This window comes from Cervus elaphus, chromosome 24 (genome assembly GCF_910594005.1).
Source record: "Cervus elaphus chromosome 24, mCerEla1.1, whole genome shotgun sequence".
Classification (NCBI taxonomy): domain Eukaryota; kingdom Metazoa; phylum Chordata; class Mammalia; order Artiodactyla; family Cervidae; genus Cervus; species Cervus elaphus.
In genome coordinates, this window is record NC_057838.1 from 59,810,506 (window position 1) to 59,828,744 (window position 18,239).

Below are 18,239 nucleotides of genomic sequence, written 5' to 3' on the forward strand. Positions count from 1 at the left end.
ACTGATCGAGGTCAGTGTCGCTCATACAGAAGACCTGTCCATACGAGCTCTGTGATGTCATACACGTGACATCACACGTGTGGTGCTCCTGTAAAAAATGCCTAACCTCACTCCAGTTGTGGGAAAACATCAGACCGAAACTGAGGGATGTTTGACAACATAACTGACCAGTAATCTTTCTTAAGTGTCAGTGTCATGAAAGACAAGGGAAAGCTGAGGAACTGGACAGATTTCAGGAGACTAAGGAGAAAAAACTAAATGTGGTACAAGATCCTGGATAGGATTCTGGAACATCAGGATTCAAGGATATTAATAGGTAAACTGGTGAAGCCTGAGTGGAGCCCTTCCTTGGTTTGGATAATGGAATTGTCCCCATGTTCATTTCCTGGTGTGACCATTGTACTAATGATTATGTAAGATGTTAACACTGGGGGAGGGATATATGGAAATTTTCTGTACTATTTTTTGCAACTTTTCTCTGAGTCTAAAATTAGATCAGAGCAGTTTAAAAAACAAAAACTGCCATTGATGCTTGAGCTTTATTGGAAGCCTTGATTTCCCACCCAGGGTGTCTTGGTTCATGGTGTGGAGAGCAGGTTTTTCTGTCTCACAGTAGGAGGTAGCAACCCTAGGGACTCAACACCCAGCCTGAGGTGAACTGAGCAAAAGCTGGCCCTACAGGAAGCAGGTTGTGTTCAGAGGGCACTCCTACAAAGGTGTCGGTCACGCCCCCTGGGCACCACACGGCGGCGTTGTCTGCTTCTCAACATTGGTTCTCAGAATGCTCCAGAGGTGCACCTGCTCCAGGAACTCCGGGCAGACTGGCAGCAGATGCTCCACACATAGCCTCCTCCTGACACTTCCCTGGGCCTCACGGAGGACCCCACTGCCTGCCCCACCCTCTTCCTTCTCATTTGTGTCCCTGACCCTGGGCTCTGCCTTGCTGCTTACCAGTGTGGGATTCTGGCTGTACCAGGTGTGATGATCTGGGGGTTTCCACCCCTAACGGCCTGATTGATCTCCTCCACCCTTGGAACCAGGAGCAGGCCAGGATCTCCCCTGCACACAGCAACATTCTTCCTGCTTGATGGTCTGCTTGCTTCCTGGCTGCCGCCACCAGTTTGCAATCGCTTAGCCTCTCTTTCCCCATTTCATCCTCACTCCCTTCTCCGCACAGCTTCTCTCATGGGTCATTTCAGTAGGACCGTCCTACTTTTTGCTCCTGGAGACATATTTGGACATTAGAATGCCTTTCCATTTCCTGCATATAACCAAGGCCCTCCTTTCATACCTTTGAAACATTTGGCTTCGTAAACCAGCCCTCTTGTGTAGGGGGAGATACTTGGAAACCCTCGGACAACACGGCTGGGAAGTCAGCAGGAGATGTCTGGCTTTGAGCCCAGGAGTGGCTGACATAGCTGGGGGTGGGGGCCTCAGTTTTGCTTTGGGCCTGACTGAGGAGATGGGGGTTCCCTGGTTGTACATTTAACATCTCCCACATGCCAGGGAGGCCCGTGACCCATGCAGGTGTAATAGGAGGACTGAGGCCGCATGGTCTTTGCCTCAGAGGGTGTCTCAGGAGAGGACTGTGAGGTGTGAAAGTGGGCCACGCTGCCTGCGGTCTTGCCATTTGGACAGCACCAGTTCTGAGTGAGGAGGTATGGGTCAGGCATGTGGATCCCTCATCCTCCATGTTAGACCCATCCTGCGGCTTCTTCATAGGTCGCAGATCCTTAGTTCAGAGGACTCCCTGTCTGCTTCCCATTGGTGGGAGCCTGGGATCACAAGATGGCTATTACACTGAATTGGGATCTGTCATTTTGAAGAGCCTGATTAGGTTCAGAGGATTCGTCCAGCCCCTTGTCGCTGGGCCTCTTGGCTTATTTGGTGCACAGAAGACCCAGGGCCCCGCCCTCTTGGGAGTCTGGTGTAGGGAACTCACAGCGGCAACCTTCATGCTCATACTCGACGCAGAAGCCAACAGCGGTAACCAAACCCAGTGCTCATACTTAGGCTGCCTTGAAAGAACATTGGCAGGACTGCAGAACAATTAGATGATTTTAAGAAGCCAGAATTCCTCTTGGGTTCATGGCTATGTTTAGAACCAGAAGTTTCCTTTCTTGTTGGACTCTGGGCCGGAACCCTAAATTATAGGGCAGACAAGACTGTAGTAGATCTAGTCCACAAATATGTGTGGGGAACACAGTACCAGCTTTTTCTTGAGCTTTGACTTGAGAAAACAGCTGTGCCTATTTCCCCTGGAGAAGCTGGAGCTGAGGGGAGCCCGAGTGAGCTCAGCTCTGTCCCCTGCTCCCCTCGCCAAGGCCAGGTTTAGCAGACAGGGAGACAGGCAGACTGGTTGACTGTTAGCTTTCCGTGAGGCCAAGTGTCAAAGCCAAAGGCCTGAGGTGAAAACCAAGAAACATCTGTGTATGTGATTCTGTACCCTCGCTTAGCAGACTATGTGATGAGCAGTTGGATGAGAGATTAGGTTGAAGAGATTTAACCATGGTGTGTGTGTCTGTCCATTTCTTCCAGCTTTGCACTCAGGGTCTATACTTGGAGGGTACCAGTGAGCCCACCCAGGTCACTTCCATCTCCCCTCTCTAGTCAGACCCAAGCCTTGGGCAGTAGTTTCTGGATACTTTGGTCTATTACAGAGTTTCTGTTTCTGGAGCAGCCTGGGCAGAGGACAAGGTCCAGTGTTAGAGATTAAAAGAAAAGGAGAAATTTCAGTCTTGAGCAAGTGTTAATAATTAACCACCCCACCCAACCAGAGGGGGGCATTCTGTCAAGTCAGCTTGTGACATCTTTGTGGTAAAACTTCAGCCACTCCTGGCTTCCAGCCAGCTGTATGCAGACCTCACTCGCTCGTGACTGGCAAGCTGTGTATGGACCCCTGAGCAGCTGAGGACAAAGTTCCATAGACTGGGTAGCTGCTGCTTAGGAATCCCTGCCTGGGACATCTGCTAACAACCAGGGAGTCACTGAAATGTGACTCTTACCCTCTGCATTTGGAAACCATCACTCACAGGCCTCACCTGTGGTCTTCAGCCTTAGGTTTCACCCGTTGCTAATGTCCCCTGGCCAGGCAGTGATTGTCACCTTGAGAGCAGAGTGGCAGTGAGGGGCAGTGTCAAGTGCAGTGTCATGGGATGGGCTGGTTGGGGTCCTAAGGGCATTTCAGTTGTAACTGCATCTTTTTTAGGTCAGACTTATTAATACACAAATAGTAACATTCACCATTTTTAAAAGTGAACCATTCTGTGAGTTTCAATAGTTATGTAATCACTACCATGGTCAAGTTATAGAATGTTTCCATCATCTCCCAAATTTCCTTGTGCTTCTTTGTAGTCAATCCTGTCTGTCCACCTCCAGCCCCAGGCAACTGCTAATCTGCTTTCTGCATTTTTCAGAATTTGATATAAATGAAATCGTACAGTTATATACTCCTTTTACTCTGGTTTCTTTCAATCTAATTATTTTGACAGTCACCCACATTGTTACATTTATCAATAGTCATTTCTTCTTCTTTTATTTTTTTTTAGTATTTATTTATTTGGCTGCACTGGGTCTTAGTTATGGCATATGGGATCTAGTTTCCTGACCAGGAATTGAACCTGGGCCCCTGCATTGGGAGCACAGAGTCTTAACCATTGGACCACCAGGGAAGTCTCTTCCTTGCCATTTTCAGTGTCTCATACTTTTTTATTGAATGCCAGTCAACATGTTGAGGATGGCAGAGGCTGAGGTAAATAGTCTTACCAGGAGTTGAGCTTAGTTTAGCATTACCCTGCACTTAGGGTGAGGTCTGGGTGTTGGAGGATTTTTTTCAATGTTCCTGCTCCACCCCCAGCTTTCAGTCTAGCCTGGGGCCCTGCCCCTCAGAAAGTGTCTATGTCCATGGTCTTGTCCCTCCCCTGGCAGTAGGCTGTTACTGCTTATTACCTGTTGCTCGCTAGCTTTGTTGGAGGGATTCTGTGTGTTCTGGGCCAGCTTCAGGCTTAGGCTCTGTGTCCCTGGGTCTCAGGAGTAGGGCATTCTCAGTAGTGCTGCCCCTCCCTCAGCCTTTGAAGACCTGAGTGATCTCTCAGGATGGTTTCCTACCTTTCCCACAGGAATAAAGGGTTTCATCTCTTTTGCTCTTCTCATAGCTTAAGAATTGTGTTCCACAAGTGACAAAGATCTTGGTGGGGCTTTGTGCCTTTTCCGTAATTACTCCCCTCCTCCAGGCCTGCACCCTTAAGGATGGTCTTCTTCCATCCCTGCACGCCACCCTCCCCACCCCATCTTTCTAATGAATGTTCCTGTGGAGGTCTGTGGAGAAGACCTTTCAGTTCAGTTAGTCAGTTCAGTCACTCAGTTGTATCTGACTCTTTGCAACCTCATGGATTGCATCACGCCAGGCTTCCCTGTCCATTACCAACTCCCAGAGCTTGTTCAGACTCATGTCCATCAAGTCGGTGATGACATCCAACCTTCTCATCCTCTGTCATCCCCTTCTCTTGCCTTCAGTCTTTCCCAGCATCAGGGTCTTTTCCATTGAGTCAGTTCTTTGCATCAGGTGGCCAAAGTATTGGAGCTTCAGCTTCAGCATCAGTCCTTCCAATGAACATTCAGGACTGATTTCCTTTAGGATGGACTGGTTTGATTTCCTTGCATTCCAAGGGACTCTCAAGAGTCTTCTCCAACACCACATTTCAAAATCATCAGTTCTCCTGCGCTCAGCTTTCTTTATAGTCCAATTCTAACATTCATACATGACTACTGGAAAAACCATAGCTTTGACCAGACAGACCTTTGTTGGCAAAGTAATATCTCTGCTTTTTAACATGCTGTCTAGGTTGGTGATAGCTTTTCTTCCAAGGAGCAAGCATCTTTCAATTTCATGGCTGCAATCACCATCTGCAGTGATTTTGGAGCCCAAGAAAATTAAGTCTCTTACTGTTTCCATTGTTTCCCCATCTATTTGCCACAAAGTGATGGGACCAGATGCTATGATCATAGTCTTCTGAATGTTGAGTTTTAAGCCAGCTTTTTTAGTCTCCTCTTTGACTTTCATCAAGAGGCTCTTTAGTTCCTCTTCACTTTTTGTCATTTGCATATCTGAGGTTCTTGATATTTCTTCCGGCAATCTTGATTCCAGCTTGTGCTTCATCCAGCCTGGCATTTTGCATAATGTACTCTGCATATAAGTTAAATAAACAGGGTGACAATATACAGCCTTAATGTACTCCTTTCCCATTTTGGAAGACCCTTTGAGCAGGTTAGCAACCTGCTAACCCTTGTTAGCTAACCTTGTTAGCTAACCCTAACCCTAACTCTAACCCTAATTTTTAACCTACTCCCCTTGTTCCTGTGGGTTCTTCGCTCTCACCCTGACCTCACTCAGCCTTGCAGCTTGCTAACATGGAAACCTAGTTCTTCTCACCACTTGTATGGCAATTGGTGTCCTGCTTTCCCAGGCTTTGCTGGAGGTGAGCCGATGCTCACTTCCTGTTTTCCTTGGAAGAGTCTGCCTTTCCTTACATTCCAGGCTAGTTGTTTGCTCTGTGATCTCAACACTCTGATTGAAGATAAGTTAACTGTCAGTCATGAAAGTTGGACCGTAAAGAAAGCTGAGTGCCATAGAATTGATGCTTTTGAACTGTGGTATTGGAGAAGACTCTTGAGAGTTCCCTTGGACTGCAAAGAGATCAAACCAGTCCATCCTAAAGGAAATCAGTCCTGAATATTCAATGGAAGGACTGATGCTGAAGCTGAAACTCCAATACTTTGGCCACCTGATGCAAAGAACTGACTCACTGGAGAAGACCCTGATTCTGGGAAAGATTGATGGCAGGAGAAGAAGGGGACGATGGAGGATGAGATGGTTGGATGGCATCACTGGCTCAATGGAGATGAGTTTGAGAAAGCTTCAGGAGTTGGTGATGGATAGGGAGACCTGGCGTGCTACAGTCCATGGGGTCGCAAAGAGTCAGACACGACTGAGTGACTGAACTGAACTGTCAGTCGTGTCCAACTCTTTGTGACCCCATGGACTGTAGCCCACCAGGCTCTTCTGTCCTTGGAATTGTCCAGGCAAGGATACTGGAGTGGGTTGCCATTCCCTTTTCCAGGGATAAGTTAAGATCCTTTTAGATTGTTTGTCTTTTTCTTGTTAGGATGGGATTATCTTGGGTGGGAGCTTGTTATCCATGTCCGCCCCTGGATGATGAAAAAGTGAGACCAGAGTAGTCAATCCAGAGAACAGTCAAGTTACCCCAGATGGCTTGACTTCTTGTCCAGGAAGGACCTGCAGGCCCTGCTCTTACTTTATTTTATAATGAAGATATATGGGTTGGTTACCCATGTATTTGAGTGGCTGAGAGCAACCACAGACATTATGCAGTTCCTACTGTGTGCAGTGCTGAGCTTCTGGTGGCAGCAACAGAAACTGAGGCAAGCAGGTTAGCTTACTGTGAGAGCCCAGGGTCCTGCACCAGGGTGAGATTTCCACAAAGTTAGATTGATTCATACATTTGAGGATGAGATGGTTAAATAGCATCATTGATTCCATGGATATGAGTTTGTGCAAACTCTGGGAAATAGTGGAGTACAGGGAAGTCTGATGTGTTGCAGTCCATGGGGTCACAGAGAGTCGGACACGACTTGGCCACTGGACAACAGCATAATTCTGAGTTTCACCTTTTTTTTCCCTTGTAATGTTAAGATGTTTTTATTTGGTAAGAATGCAAGTTGCTGACTTGGTGCAGCTCCCTACATATGTATGTGTGGGACTAATGCTGTTACAGTTTTACTTGTGATAGACCTAGCTGAGGACCACCAGGCAGGGCCCCTGGTATCCTTTGATGTTGAACAGACAACCCTTTAAACACTGCTCTTGGTGTCCCATCACTGTCATTACCCACAGCCTGTCACGTGCGCCTCTTCCAACTCTTGCCCATCATCTTCTTATCTCTGCTTTGTCACTTACTTGCCAAGCTCTTGGGGAATGCCACATCTGCAAAGTGCTCGAGTGCAGGTGAGCAGCTCTCTGGGGCTGAACTGCTGGCCCTTTGCCTTGTGGGGAGGTGTCATTCCACAGGAATGTCATCACGGTGGGCTTGGCTCTTTGAGGTGTCGTCGAGTGTGTGTGGAGGGCCTGCCGGCTCTGTGTTCAGCTCTGCCATGCAAGCATTCCAGGGCAGGTGGGGCTGGGGAATGACGCAAAAAATATTAGAGCCGGGAGCTGGGAGCCTCCATGAGGATGGAAGAGGCGCTGGGCATGTGGCAGCAAATCCACAGGCGATGTCCCCTGTCAGAGGCTGCTTCCTGTCAGGAACTCCCTGTACTTTGAGTTCAGATCCCAGCTGTCATTTCCTGTATTAGAATAAGTTATTTAACCTCCCTGATTCTGCTTCCCCATCTGAAAATTAAGGCCAGTGATGCCTGCTGTGAAGGGTCATTGTAGGGATTAAATTAAGTGACATCTAAAATGCTGGCACATAGGTGACAAGTAAACCACAGTGGTGTCCGTCTTTATGTGCTGGACTGGCAGTGTGTTAAGTGCTGTAATGTCTGTAGTCCTGGTGAAAGTAAAAGCAAGAGCAAATGGCGTGGCTGGAGGAATAGCCCAGGGCAGGCAGAACCCTGGACTTGTGAGCAAGGCTGGAGGCTGGGTACCTTCTGACAGTTATTTCCTGTCTGAGCTCCGGTTCCTGTAGCCTGTCTTCCCAAAGCCGCCACCCTGTTTGGGGCATGTGGCTGCTGTCCTCAGTCTTCCTTTGGAGTTGGCTCAGCTTGGGCTCAGAAGGAGGGTTCCTGTTGCTGAAGTCAGTAGTGCTCATCCCCACCCCTGCCTCCAGAGGCTTGGCTTGGCACTGTCTATCTCCAAGCCATTTTGCAGAAACACTCAGAATTTCCATCCCGTCCTTCCCAGGCAGCAGGCAGCGCCCGACTGGTCACTCCTTGAGGATGCTGGTCATCAGGACAGAGGGCTGCCAGGTTCCTATCCTCCCTCTGGTGGCCTTTCCTGAGGGAGCCAGGGGGACTCAGTGTCAGGAGGAAGGGGAGGGGGTTCTTTGGAAGTAGTGGGTGTAGGCTCCTCCAGAAAGCCTTGTGGGTGATTCATAGATAAGCGTTTCTCACAGTCCAGCCCTTGGAAGTACAGGCCCAGTTGTCACTCCCATTTTACAGATGAGGAAGTGGAGGCCCAGAGGGACTAAAACTCTTGCCTAGGGCCACCTAGCCTGTCGAGGTAGAGCTCAGATGTTGGCCAGGGGCTGTCTGAGTCCCTGCTCTTCCCCACTCTGCTCTGTCTCCCAACAGAACTGCCTGGGTCTGGGGGCCACAGTGTTGAAGGCCAGTCAAGGCTTCTGAAACATTTCCCTTTGGGATGGGCTTTGAGAGCTGAAGTGTAACAACTCCTAGAGGACTGGAAGTCCCCCAGGCCCCATGGGCCAAGGTCTTAACCATGGCCACAGCAGACAGCAGGCCTGTGGATGTGGCATTGCCCTTGTTTTCAATTATGCTCCTCAGGTTTGTGTCTCACATTCAAGTTCTCTGTAAGCACTGGGGCCTGCATTTTTCCAAGTTCAAATTGACGTGCACTTGAGAGTTTGTTAGCTATGAGATTAGAACACTTTCCTAATAAAGGAAAATATGCAGGTAGAGGCCATGTGCTGAGCTGCCCTTCTTTGCTGGTTGGTACTTGTCTTCTGGGCGGATTTTTTTCAAGGATGCTGAGGCCTGCCCAGGAGAGCATGCCCAGGGCAGAGCCACTGGATTTGTCCCGGAGATGGGCCAACTCAGATGAGATGCCAGCTGGCTGCTGATCCTAGGTGAGCCACAGTCGTAGCTGGTGTTCTGCCGTGGCTGGGGCTTTGAAGGATGAGGGAGTGCTGGCTGGAGTGCCCTGCGCTCTGTTGTGTTTGGGGAGTTGACAGGCTTTGAGCCCAATGATGTGTCCTGGGTTTAGAGGGGAAAGGAGTGATGAGTGCAGGCAGGAGACAGGGAGAGAGAGACACAGACATGTGGGTGGGAGGCGGGCAGTCTGGCTTTGATTCTTCCCGCTCATGTGTCCTGTCTCTGAAGATGAGTGGCGGGAGGAACAGGATCGGGGTAGGGCAGGTCCAGGTGTGCAGGAGCACAGAGGAGCTTCTGATTGGGCGTGAGGGGTTGCAGGGTGAATGGATAAGGATGCTTGGAGCAGGGGAAAGGAAGGGCGGATGAGGGGACCCTGGGAGCCAGACACAGGGCAGAGGTGGGAGCAGCGCTGGGGAGGGAGGCAGGCTAGAGCAGGGTCCCCTGTCAAGGGGCTTGAATTTTCTCTCAGAGCCTATGGAGAGCCCCGGAGGACTGGCAAAAGCCAAAGAACAACGTGTAACATTTTGAATGTCTGTCAGTCAGATTGTAGTTGAAAACATTGAGTCCCAAGGGTGGCTGCATCTATGGGTTACTGGGGTTTGGGGCTGCCCTCAAAACTGAACTGAGGAGTGTCAGCCTTGCTGAGCATGTCATTCCCACAAGGAACAAGTCCACAGAGGAATTGTATCTTCCTGAGACATTTGGCCATGCTGTCTTTGGGAACCAGGTGGTTCCCGGCATCCTGCTCTGGCTGCACACGTGCACGATGCTTCTAGGGTCTGGAAAAGCCTTTGTGTGCAGAGCAGTGCCTGACTTTGGGGAGACACGCATTGGACTGGATTAGTCCATTTAGGAAATCACTTGTCCAGTGGCGGCGGTGGCAGGGGAGGATGGCTTCTGCATTCCGGGACTGAGGATCTTAGGAGCACCGAGTCCTTCAGGTTCCCGGAGTCTTCTCTGAAGCAGCATGGGGCACCTGTCCTGTGGATGCTGACTCCGCCAGCCATTGGACCAGCACTTTCACATAGAATCTGTCTGCCCTGGGGATCTGCGCCAGGGCAGGGCCGGACCCTTCCCTTAGTTCTGGGCCATCCCACCCCTAGGGTGGGGAGTGGGTGTTGGGCTAACTAGGAGGAAGGGTGACTTCAGGGGCCAGCATAGACTTCAGGGGCCCTGGACTCTGAGAGGCCTCACACTGGAGGTTGCAGGTCTTGTGAAGAGCTGGCAGCCCCTGGCCTCTCTTGAGGACCTCCAAGAGCCCAGCCTGACATCCCTCCCGGGGCCCTGCAGCCTGGACTGCGATTGCTTTGATTCCACTCCTCGCTCTCAGTCTCTGCTCGGAAAGGAGGGCCCAGAAGTGGAGTCCCGCCCTTGCTCACCAACATTTGGAACTCGTCTTCTCAAGTTTGCTGATGGTTTTCCCCTTGATCCTTTGAGGGGCTCTTTTCCTCAGTGTTTCCTCAAGACTAAAGGGCTCCCTTTCCTTCTATTGTTTTCAGCCAGAAGTGGACCCCCTCGTCCCGCCCGGCAGGGGCAGGAGTCAGGAGTCGATGCAGAGCCAATCCCAGGAGCCCGTGAGCATGCCCCAGTCGCTGACCAGCACACTGGAGCACATCGTGGGCCAGTTGGACGTCCTCACCCAGGTAGGCTGTGACATAGACTCCCCCCATCATCTGCACTTGGCCTGGCCATTTGGACCATTTGAAGTTGGCCTACTGGTCCTGAGTTTTTAAAAAACATACTTATAGTGTACTTATTTTTCAGCCCAAATAAATGAAATGGCAGTGCCTGCCCTGGGATCCTGTCTCTCAGAGCCATTCAATCCCTGGCCAAGCCACTGTACCCCAAAATCACCAACACTGAATCCTGCCAGGGATGCCCACCCAGTGTTAGCTTGGGCCACAACAGAGCTTTGAAAGAAACACTGTCCCTTCATTTGACTCTTCACTGTGGGCGGGGGGCAGTCCAGGGACGTGCCAGGAACTGTGCACAGAGCGTCAAGGCACCGAGAGCCCAGCCAGGCTCTGGGTTTGAGGTGGCACTGCTCCTTACCCTCTGAGCAACCTTGGAGATGCCCCTGTGGCTCTCCAAGCCCTGGTGTGCTTATCTGTCACGAGCCTGCCATGTTTTGTTTGTTTGCTGCAGCGGGTGTTAGTTGCAGCATGCGGGATCTTTAGTTGTGGCATGTGGGATCTAGTTCCCTGACCAGGAATCGAACGCAAGTCCCCTGCATTGGGAAGCACGGCGTATTAGCCACTGGACCACCAGGGAAGTCCTGAGCCTGCCATATTTATGGTCAGAATTAAAGGAGATGAGTCTGCAAGCATTGTTTGGTCTGTGCCTACCCCTGGGTAGCTGCTCAATAAATGTTAGCTGTGGCGCTGATCACCCTCATCCGTGAAATCCATGTGGCCCCACCTCCACCAGGCGCGTAAATGCAACTGGCTGCTCATGGACAGTGGTCTGTTAGGTGCAGAGATTTCAGTGAAGCAGAATGCCCTGACGAGAGGTGGCGGCCAGCACCGTGGGCATGCCCGGAGGGTCTCTCGTCCTGGGGTAGAGGAGCAGCTCTGCACAGGGAGCAGCAGCATGCCTGCAGGTCTGGGCCAGGGGTTGGGGGTGGGGGTGGGGACCACGAGCACATCCAAGCAGTGAGCAGAGTCCAGCACAGCCAGCATGAGGCATGTAGGTGGGGGCGGCGACTGGGCGACTGCAGGATTTAAAGATCCTCAGGCTCCTGCCCGCCTTGGCTTTGGGCGCAGACCACTCTCCTGTGCCAGCTCACGGTAGAAGGAGGGCACAGGAAGGAGGTAGTGTCCCCTTGAGTCTCTGATGGAGGTGGGGGTGAAGTGGCATGGCGTCTCTTCTGTACCGCTGGCTCCGGGCTAAGTTCGAAGAACTCCTCCACACGGTGTCACATGGTCCATGTGTCACAGCATCCCAGCTAGTACTGCACGCCTTGGACCCACTGCCGGATGGACATTTGAGGGGAAAGGTCAGGCATCGGTGACTGGGGGGGGTGGTGAAACTGTGTGCACATCACACCGACATCCCTGAGCGCCCTGAGCCCTGGAAGAGAAGGCCTGTACTGAGAAGGGGAGAAGCAAAGACTTAGAAAACATCCCCCACCTCAGAGCCATCAGAAAGCACCTAGCCTGCCTCGTGTTCTTCACAGCCTCGTCAAGTGAGAGATCAGGGGAGGTGGAATGAATTAGAACTTTATAGGATAAAATTGGAAATCAAGTCTGAGAGGGTGGTTAAAAATAGCCTCATTGCATCCAGAAGAGTATAACACTAAAAACATTTCCTTTCACTGTGTTTTAAAGGCGTACACGGAAGGTTTTGTTATGTGTTAGCAGTCAGGAGTCTGATAGTAACTTCGTAAGAAACTGGCATCTCAGGGAATAAGTGAGCCTCTCTGCCTTGGCCTGTGGCCGGGCTCACACCTTTCAGCCCCTTTGCAAGTCCAGACGGCGCTGCACGCCTGACCAAAGGCCAAGCCCGTCAGCCAGTCACCCACTGTGCTGGACGGTGTGCATTCCTGGAAGCTAGAGTGTGGCTTGTTTCTGACGGACTCAACTTGGGTTCCAAGGTGAAGTCCCTATCAAGGTCTTAGAGCGCAACCTGTTTTTGAAGTGGTGTGTGTTGGGGAGTGTCTGCACTAAATTGCGTGCCACCTCGGGCTTGGTTGTTGGTTGTTTTCCACGCCCACGTCCTCTCCTGGAGTTGGGGCTCTCACTGAAGTGTTCAGCCCCAGCCAGAGCTGTCCCATTCAGGTTGGAGGGTCCCTGGCCCCTTCTTTAGGACCAGCCTGGCTGAGGACTGTCCTTTCTGGAGGCTCCCCTCAGGTGTAGAGCTGGATGACCACTGCCATCCTTGTTCCTGTTGGGTATCTCAGCTGGGCTCTGCACCTCCTGTGGGTACTGGCCTCAGACGCTGCCCCCTTGGCAGTGCTCCTTACCATCTGACGCACGCCTATGCTGTGCAGGAGCCGAGTGTGTCTCGGCCACCCCGACACTGACTCCTGCTTAGTTCAAAGTCCCCTCTCCCTTACATCACTGCCTCTCCCGTCCCCCACAGGCTAGTCTACTTCTGAGCAGCCTCTGAGAGGGACACGGGCTTCTGTCCTGCTGAACATCCTTCAGGGAGGAAGCCTGGGGCTGCAGTGGGCAGTGGCCGGGATGTTTAGTGGAGTCACAGAGTCCCAGGTGACAGCCAGCACCCTGCTGTGGAGGTTCATGGTCCTCAGAGCCTGCCTTCCTGCTGGTGCGACCCGCTGAGTTTATCTGCAGACCAAACCTGACCTTCCTGAAAGTTACGGTTGGACACTCTGGCTTAGTGCTCTGTGGTCACAGCCCAGTGGCCCAACCTCTGAGGCCACTAGCCAGAAAGCACACCCCCTTGCCCTGGCCCTTCTTTGTGTTGGAGAGACCCCCCCTTTGCCCCTGCGGAGTTGCTGTTTGGGGTTTCACTGCCACTGAGCTCCTCAGGGCCTTGATCCCACCTGGCTACCTTACACATCCCTGTTGCCTGTGGGGAGCCGTGGTCTGCCCTTGGGTGTCACGGCTGCTCTGCTCAGCTCAGTGAGCCGCTGCCCATTAGCCTGGGTGTACTGCTCTCCTGGGCTTGGGAGCCAGCGCCATCCCTCATCACCTGGGTAACTTTGGGCAGGGGACGGGGCTTCCCAGAGCCTCAGCCTTCTCGCATGTGAAGTGGGGACAGCCCAGCCTGCTCGTGTCCTCTGAGCGCAGTGGGGAGGCTCCAGGTTACCTGGGTGCTAGACTGGCGCTGACTGTGAAGCAGGACATGAGGGAGACGTTCTCGGGATCCGAGTGGGAACGCACTGGTGTGGTCAGGTGACAGGAGTGGACATGGCGCAGGCCTCTGTGACCGCTGGAGTCCCAGGGATGCTTCTGAGCTGCCAGGAGGCTCTAGTGGTCTGACTAGCCATTAGGATGGGAGGGAGATAAACAGGAGGTGTTGCCCCCGGTCCAGGAAGTGGCAAGAGGGACCGGGGTGCCTGGAGACTATTGAAAATCGGGTGGCTCGGGGTGGGGGGGTTGGCACTAGATGGGAGCGTTGAACCCAGATCCAGGCATCTGGGCCAAGACTGAAGCTCTGCAAAGATGTATATACATCTTGTGATAGCTATTCTTTGAACTGAATCATTGTAATGGTTGCTGCGGAAAATATATTCCCTAACAATGAGATTTAGGTTTTTCTTTGGGAGATTTCTTGTTTTTCAAAACCCCTCATGGGAATTCTCAAGAGCGGCTAGGGCAGAGATCATGGATGTGGGTGCTGTGTACCGTGTGCCCTCCCCCGCCTCCCGGGAGCCTATCCTGCCCCCCACTCCCATTCTGTCCTGCGGCCGCCCTGTCACCGTCCTGCTGGGCCTGCCCCAGTTGTCTCTTCCTGAGATAGATGGCCTGACTGCAGAGGCCTGCATGGGGCCAGAGCAAAGCTCCAACCAGGAGTCAGAAGCCCCAGATGCTTTGGCACAGCCTGCCTCTCTTTCCATCTGTGTGGACTTGGGGAAGCTGTGGTTTCCTCCTCCATGGAGGGGAGACATTAGACCCTGCCCATCTATCTGTCCCGGAGGTGGGCAGCAGGGGTCGGCATCTCAGGTGGGGCCTGAGACTACTCTTACGGCCTTCTTTCCGTGAGTCACCGCTCCCTGCTGCCCCTGGCCGGGCTGCTCCCCTTGTGGCTACTCCGAGGGGAAGGGCTCCAGGTGGACCCCTGCCAGGCCTGCCTGCTTGGTGACAGGCATTCAGTGAGTGTCCGGACAGAGGCCTTTGTGTTCTTGTGGGGGTGCTGCCAAATGATTTCAGGGTCCCTTTCCCAGGTGCTGGGAAACTAACCAGTGAGCAGGGAGAGGCTGTTTTCACAGCCAGCGTCCTCACCTCCCACCCTGGCACCCTTTGCTTCCTTTTCGGACTCCTGAGTGACAGAGGGTGGGTGGTGTCTGGAAGCTGCGGAGGCCCTGCATCTTCCTCAGGGGCGAGGCCCGAGGTGTGCCCGTGTGGACAGGACCTGGGAGCAGGGGAGGCTGCAGTGAGGGGCCTGGGCCCAGCAGGCGACCAGTGGTTTTGCCTCAGAAACTCACAGCAAAGTTATTTTTGACTCTGGTTTCATGTCTTGCTGCTTTTTAAAAATACCAAGCCATGAAATTCCTGTTCCAACTGTGTTTTTTCGTGGCAGCCGTGCTCAAGACTGTGATGTCAGACATTCAGGTTCCTGTGAGTCACGGGGGCCGCTGGGCTCCAGGACTGGAACCCGAGCCATGGGAAGCAGGTGGGGGCGGGCCACCCAGCCCTGCTGGTTAGAAGGTCCAGGTTGTTGTGACTCTGATGACCTAACTCAACAAGGATAAGGATTTTGGCCTGTTTGCCTTGGGGAATTGGATACAGTGACACGTTGCTTTGAGCCCCCCTGCCCGCCATGGTCCCTGCAATTTCCTTTCTGATGGGCTGCTTAGGTGAGGTGTCTAGTTCTACCCTGGTGGGAAGGTGTGGGACTTCTGGGCCCACCTGCCATGGACTGAGTTGCCTGACCACTCTGAGGGGCTGTCAGAGTCCCTCTTTCCTGGACAGACCAGCTGCTGTTTGTGGAAACAGACTCCAGATTTTAAAGCAGTTTCTCCATTTTCTCTGGGGGCGGGTCCTCGCAGGTATGTCCAGATGGAATTCGTTGGGAAGGTGTACAGAGAAAGTGCCCAGTGACCCCTGTTTGTGGGTTGTGTGCACGCTCCCCCCACCCCGTACTCCATGGTAGGTGCACACACAGGTGGGGCCACAGGGGATACTGTTGCTGGTTTCTGCAAGAGCGGGCCCTCCCTCAGGTGCATGTCTCCACCTTGCCTCGACTGTGTACAGTCCTGAGTGGGTTTACCAGCCTCTTCATGGATATTTAAGGGCTGCCCTTGGGCCACGGTTGAGTTCAGGACAGCCAGGGCTCCTGCCTCTTGAGGTTGGGAGACAAGAGACTTGTTTTTCCTGTTAAGAGGCTGCTTCCTGGGGACAAGGGACTGAAGATACTCTGGTCTGTTGGATACTTTGGGTCCCCCTCCAGACGGTTGCAGAGCAGCTGGCCCTGGCCTTCCCCCAGCCCTGTTGCTCGTTCTGGCAGTTTGTCCACAGGCTTCTCTGGCTTTGCAAATGCAGAGGCCTGGGGAGTACTGAGTCAGGGCCAGCACTGCTGGCAGCACTCAGAGACAGGCCATGAGGGGGGCTGGATGGCAGCTCTGTGTTCTGTCCTGTCTGTGGTTGTGGCAGAAGCACCCCCTCCCCAAAAAAGCTGCAGATGGAATGCCCCCACCCACCACATGGGTTTGGGAAGGCTGCGGTTACCTCTGGACCGGGGAGTGTTCACGGTCATATGAGATTTCTCCTGGGAGGCCCAGAGCGGGCTTGGAGCTGGCAGTGGGGGCGGGTGGGGGGCGGGTGGGGTTGGGCCGCAGGAGCTGGAGCACTAGTCTTGAGCAGGGACCTCTCGTTCAGCCTGGCTCTGGATAGTTCTCAGAGGATGGAGGAAGGGGACTCAAGCAATTTGCTCTGGGGACCCAAGGGCCCTCCCTAGAAGAGTCAAGCATAGGCCACAAGAAGGGGCCCATGAGTCTTCCGGTTGTGACAGGCAGCCCCAAATGGGCCTAAGCAGCTCTGAGATTAACCAAGCCCTAGCTGAATGCTTGGCCCCTTGGTGCCCTCATGAATGAAGCACCATGGGAGCTGGGAGGGCTTGCTGTCAGGTCTGCCATTTGTCTCTGCCTCTCTGCAGAGGGCCCTGTGGGCCTGCACTGTTGGTACAGACCCTTATTCTCCCCATGGTAGCTATGGCTGGGTGGAGGAGAAAAAGCAGAAAGGAGCTTTCAACTGAGCAGAGCATGGCATTTGGGGGAAATGGTTCTGTGCCCCCTGTTCTGAACAGGACCTAGCTGGTGGCTTTAGAAAACTGGCCAAGATGAGAGGCTGGGTCTCCCAGCATGGGCAGTGGGCACTCGGCAGGGCAGGGGGAGACTGTGAATCCTGCATCCCTGCACCTGTTGGATGAGGGCCACAGCCTGACTTGCCAGGCTGTACTGAGGTTTTCAGACCTCCAGCAAGCTATCGAGCAGTCTCTCTGACTTGTGACAATTGTGTTTTATTGGGTCTTAGCTAATCAGCTATTGTATATGGACTGCTAAAAATCTGAGTATCTGAAGAAATGGGATACTGAAGGTGGCCAAGGTTCATGCCCTATTTGGACTCACCCTGGAGCCAAAGCACAACAGAGCCTATGCCTGTGCAGTGACTGGCATCCTGCACCTTGGGGGCGTGTCCCTCCCAGAACCTAGGCGTCCTGGGTGGCCTCTTCATGGCTGGCAGAGGCCAGGGTTGGCAGGGAGTGTATGGCTCAGGTCTTTCTCCTGGTGGGGGTTGCACCTTATGGTCCCGGGAGCATCCAGTTTTATGGATGGTGGTGAGTGGACCTGCTTTTTACAGCCTCTTCTTTGGGGGTAAGTAGTAATATGGAAAAGCCTGTATTTATTTAAAAGGAATTGCTATAAGGTCACAAGGAAGGTGAATTAGCCAAGATTCTCTAATCCCATAGCTAATCCACCAATAGAAAATAGTGTTTTATGTACTTCCTGAAGAGAACTAGTCCTCATTAGAGGTGGGGGTGGGGGGATGCAGAAACACCAGAGAAATCCTATATCCCTGAGATAATGTGAAGCAGAAATGTGGACTGAAGGGCTCAAGGGACAAAAGCTCATTTTGTGATGTTGGCAGCAGGCTGCAGGATGATGAGGGGTGGTTAAAAAGACAGTTGCTGAGCCCAGACAGCTTGAGGGGAATGTCTTTAGATCTTGTTTTTCTGTACATCAGATGTGTGTGATCTGGACGAGTTAACCTATCAGACAGACATCAGCATGAGCAGGAATCTCCATTCCTTCCCCTTTAGAGTTCAGGCCTTGAAGCTTTCAGTCCCATCAGGTCGGGAGTGGGGGCAGCGGGGAGGGGAGGAACTGGGCTGCTTCCTGGATTTCTGTCCTGCTTCGCACACCCTCACTTCCTGCTGAGGTCAGGAGGCTTCCTCCCTCCCCAGGCCAGCTGGCAGCAACCCCTCAGGCTCCAGCCTGTCTGCCCTCCTCTTCCTCCTCCACCGCTCCCTCAAAACTCCCCAGATCCAAACCAAGCTGGGGGAATGTCCTCAGAAGCCAGGCAAGCTCATCCTCAGGTGCCCCAGGACCTGGACCTGCCTTCTCTGCATCCTCACGGCAGTCAGGGCCTGGCGTGTGTCCATCCAGCAGTCAGTGTGCCCCTATGACACGCCCAGGGCTGTGCCTGGGAGCAAGCAGAGACAGAAACCCTGTGCCTATGAGGCTGGCACTCTGATGGCCATCAACCAGC

The 18,239-nt window shown here is 52.7% G+C and overlaps 1 protein-coding gene and 1 non-coding gene across 6 annotated transcripts in view; one reads left to right on the forward strand and one right to left on the reverse strand.

The window, feature by feature from the left end:
* Nucleotides 1-18,239, forward strand: part of POC1A (POC1 centriolar protein A) — a 117,860-nt gene that overhangs the window by 88,542 nt on the left and 11,079 nt on the right. For all 5 annotated transcript variants that reach the window (XM_043885389.1, XM_043885390.1, XM_043885387.1 and 2 more), the window contains one exon: nt 10,347-10,490. In XM_043885389.1, the coding sequence (XP_043741324.1) occupies nt 10,347-10,490 (144 nt within the window). The remainder of the gene's footprint in view (nt 1-10,346; nt 10,491-18,239) is intronic.
* On the reverse strand, nt 3,600-3,671 carry TRNAG-CCC. The gene has a single exon. It is a non-coding gene; the product is annotated as a tRNA-Gly (tRNA).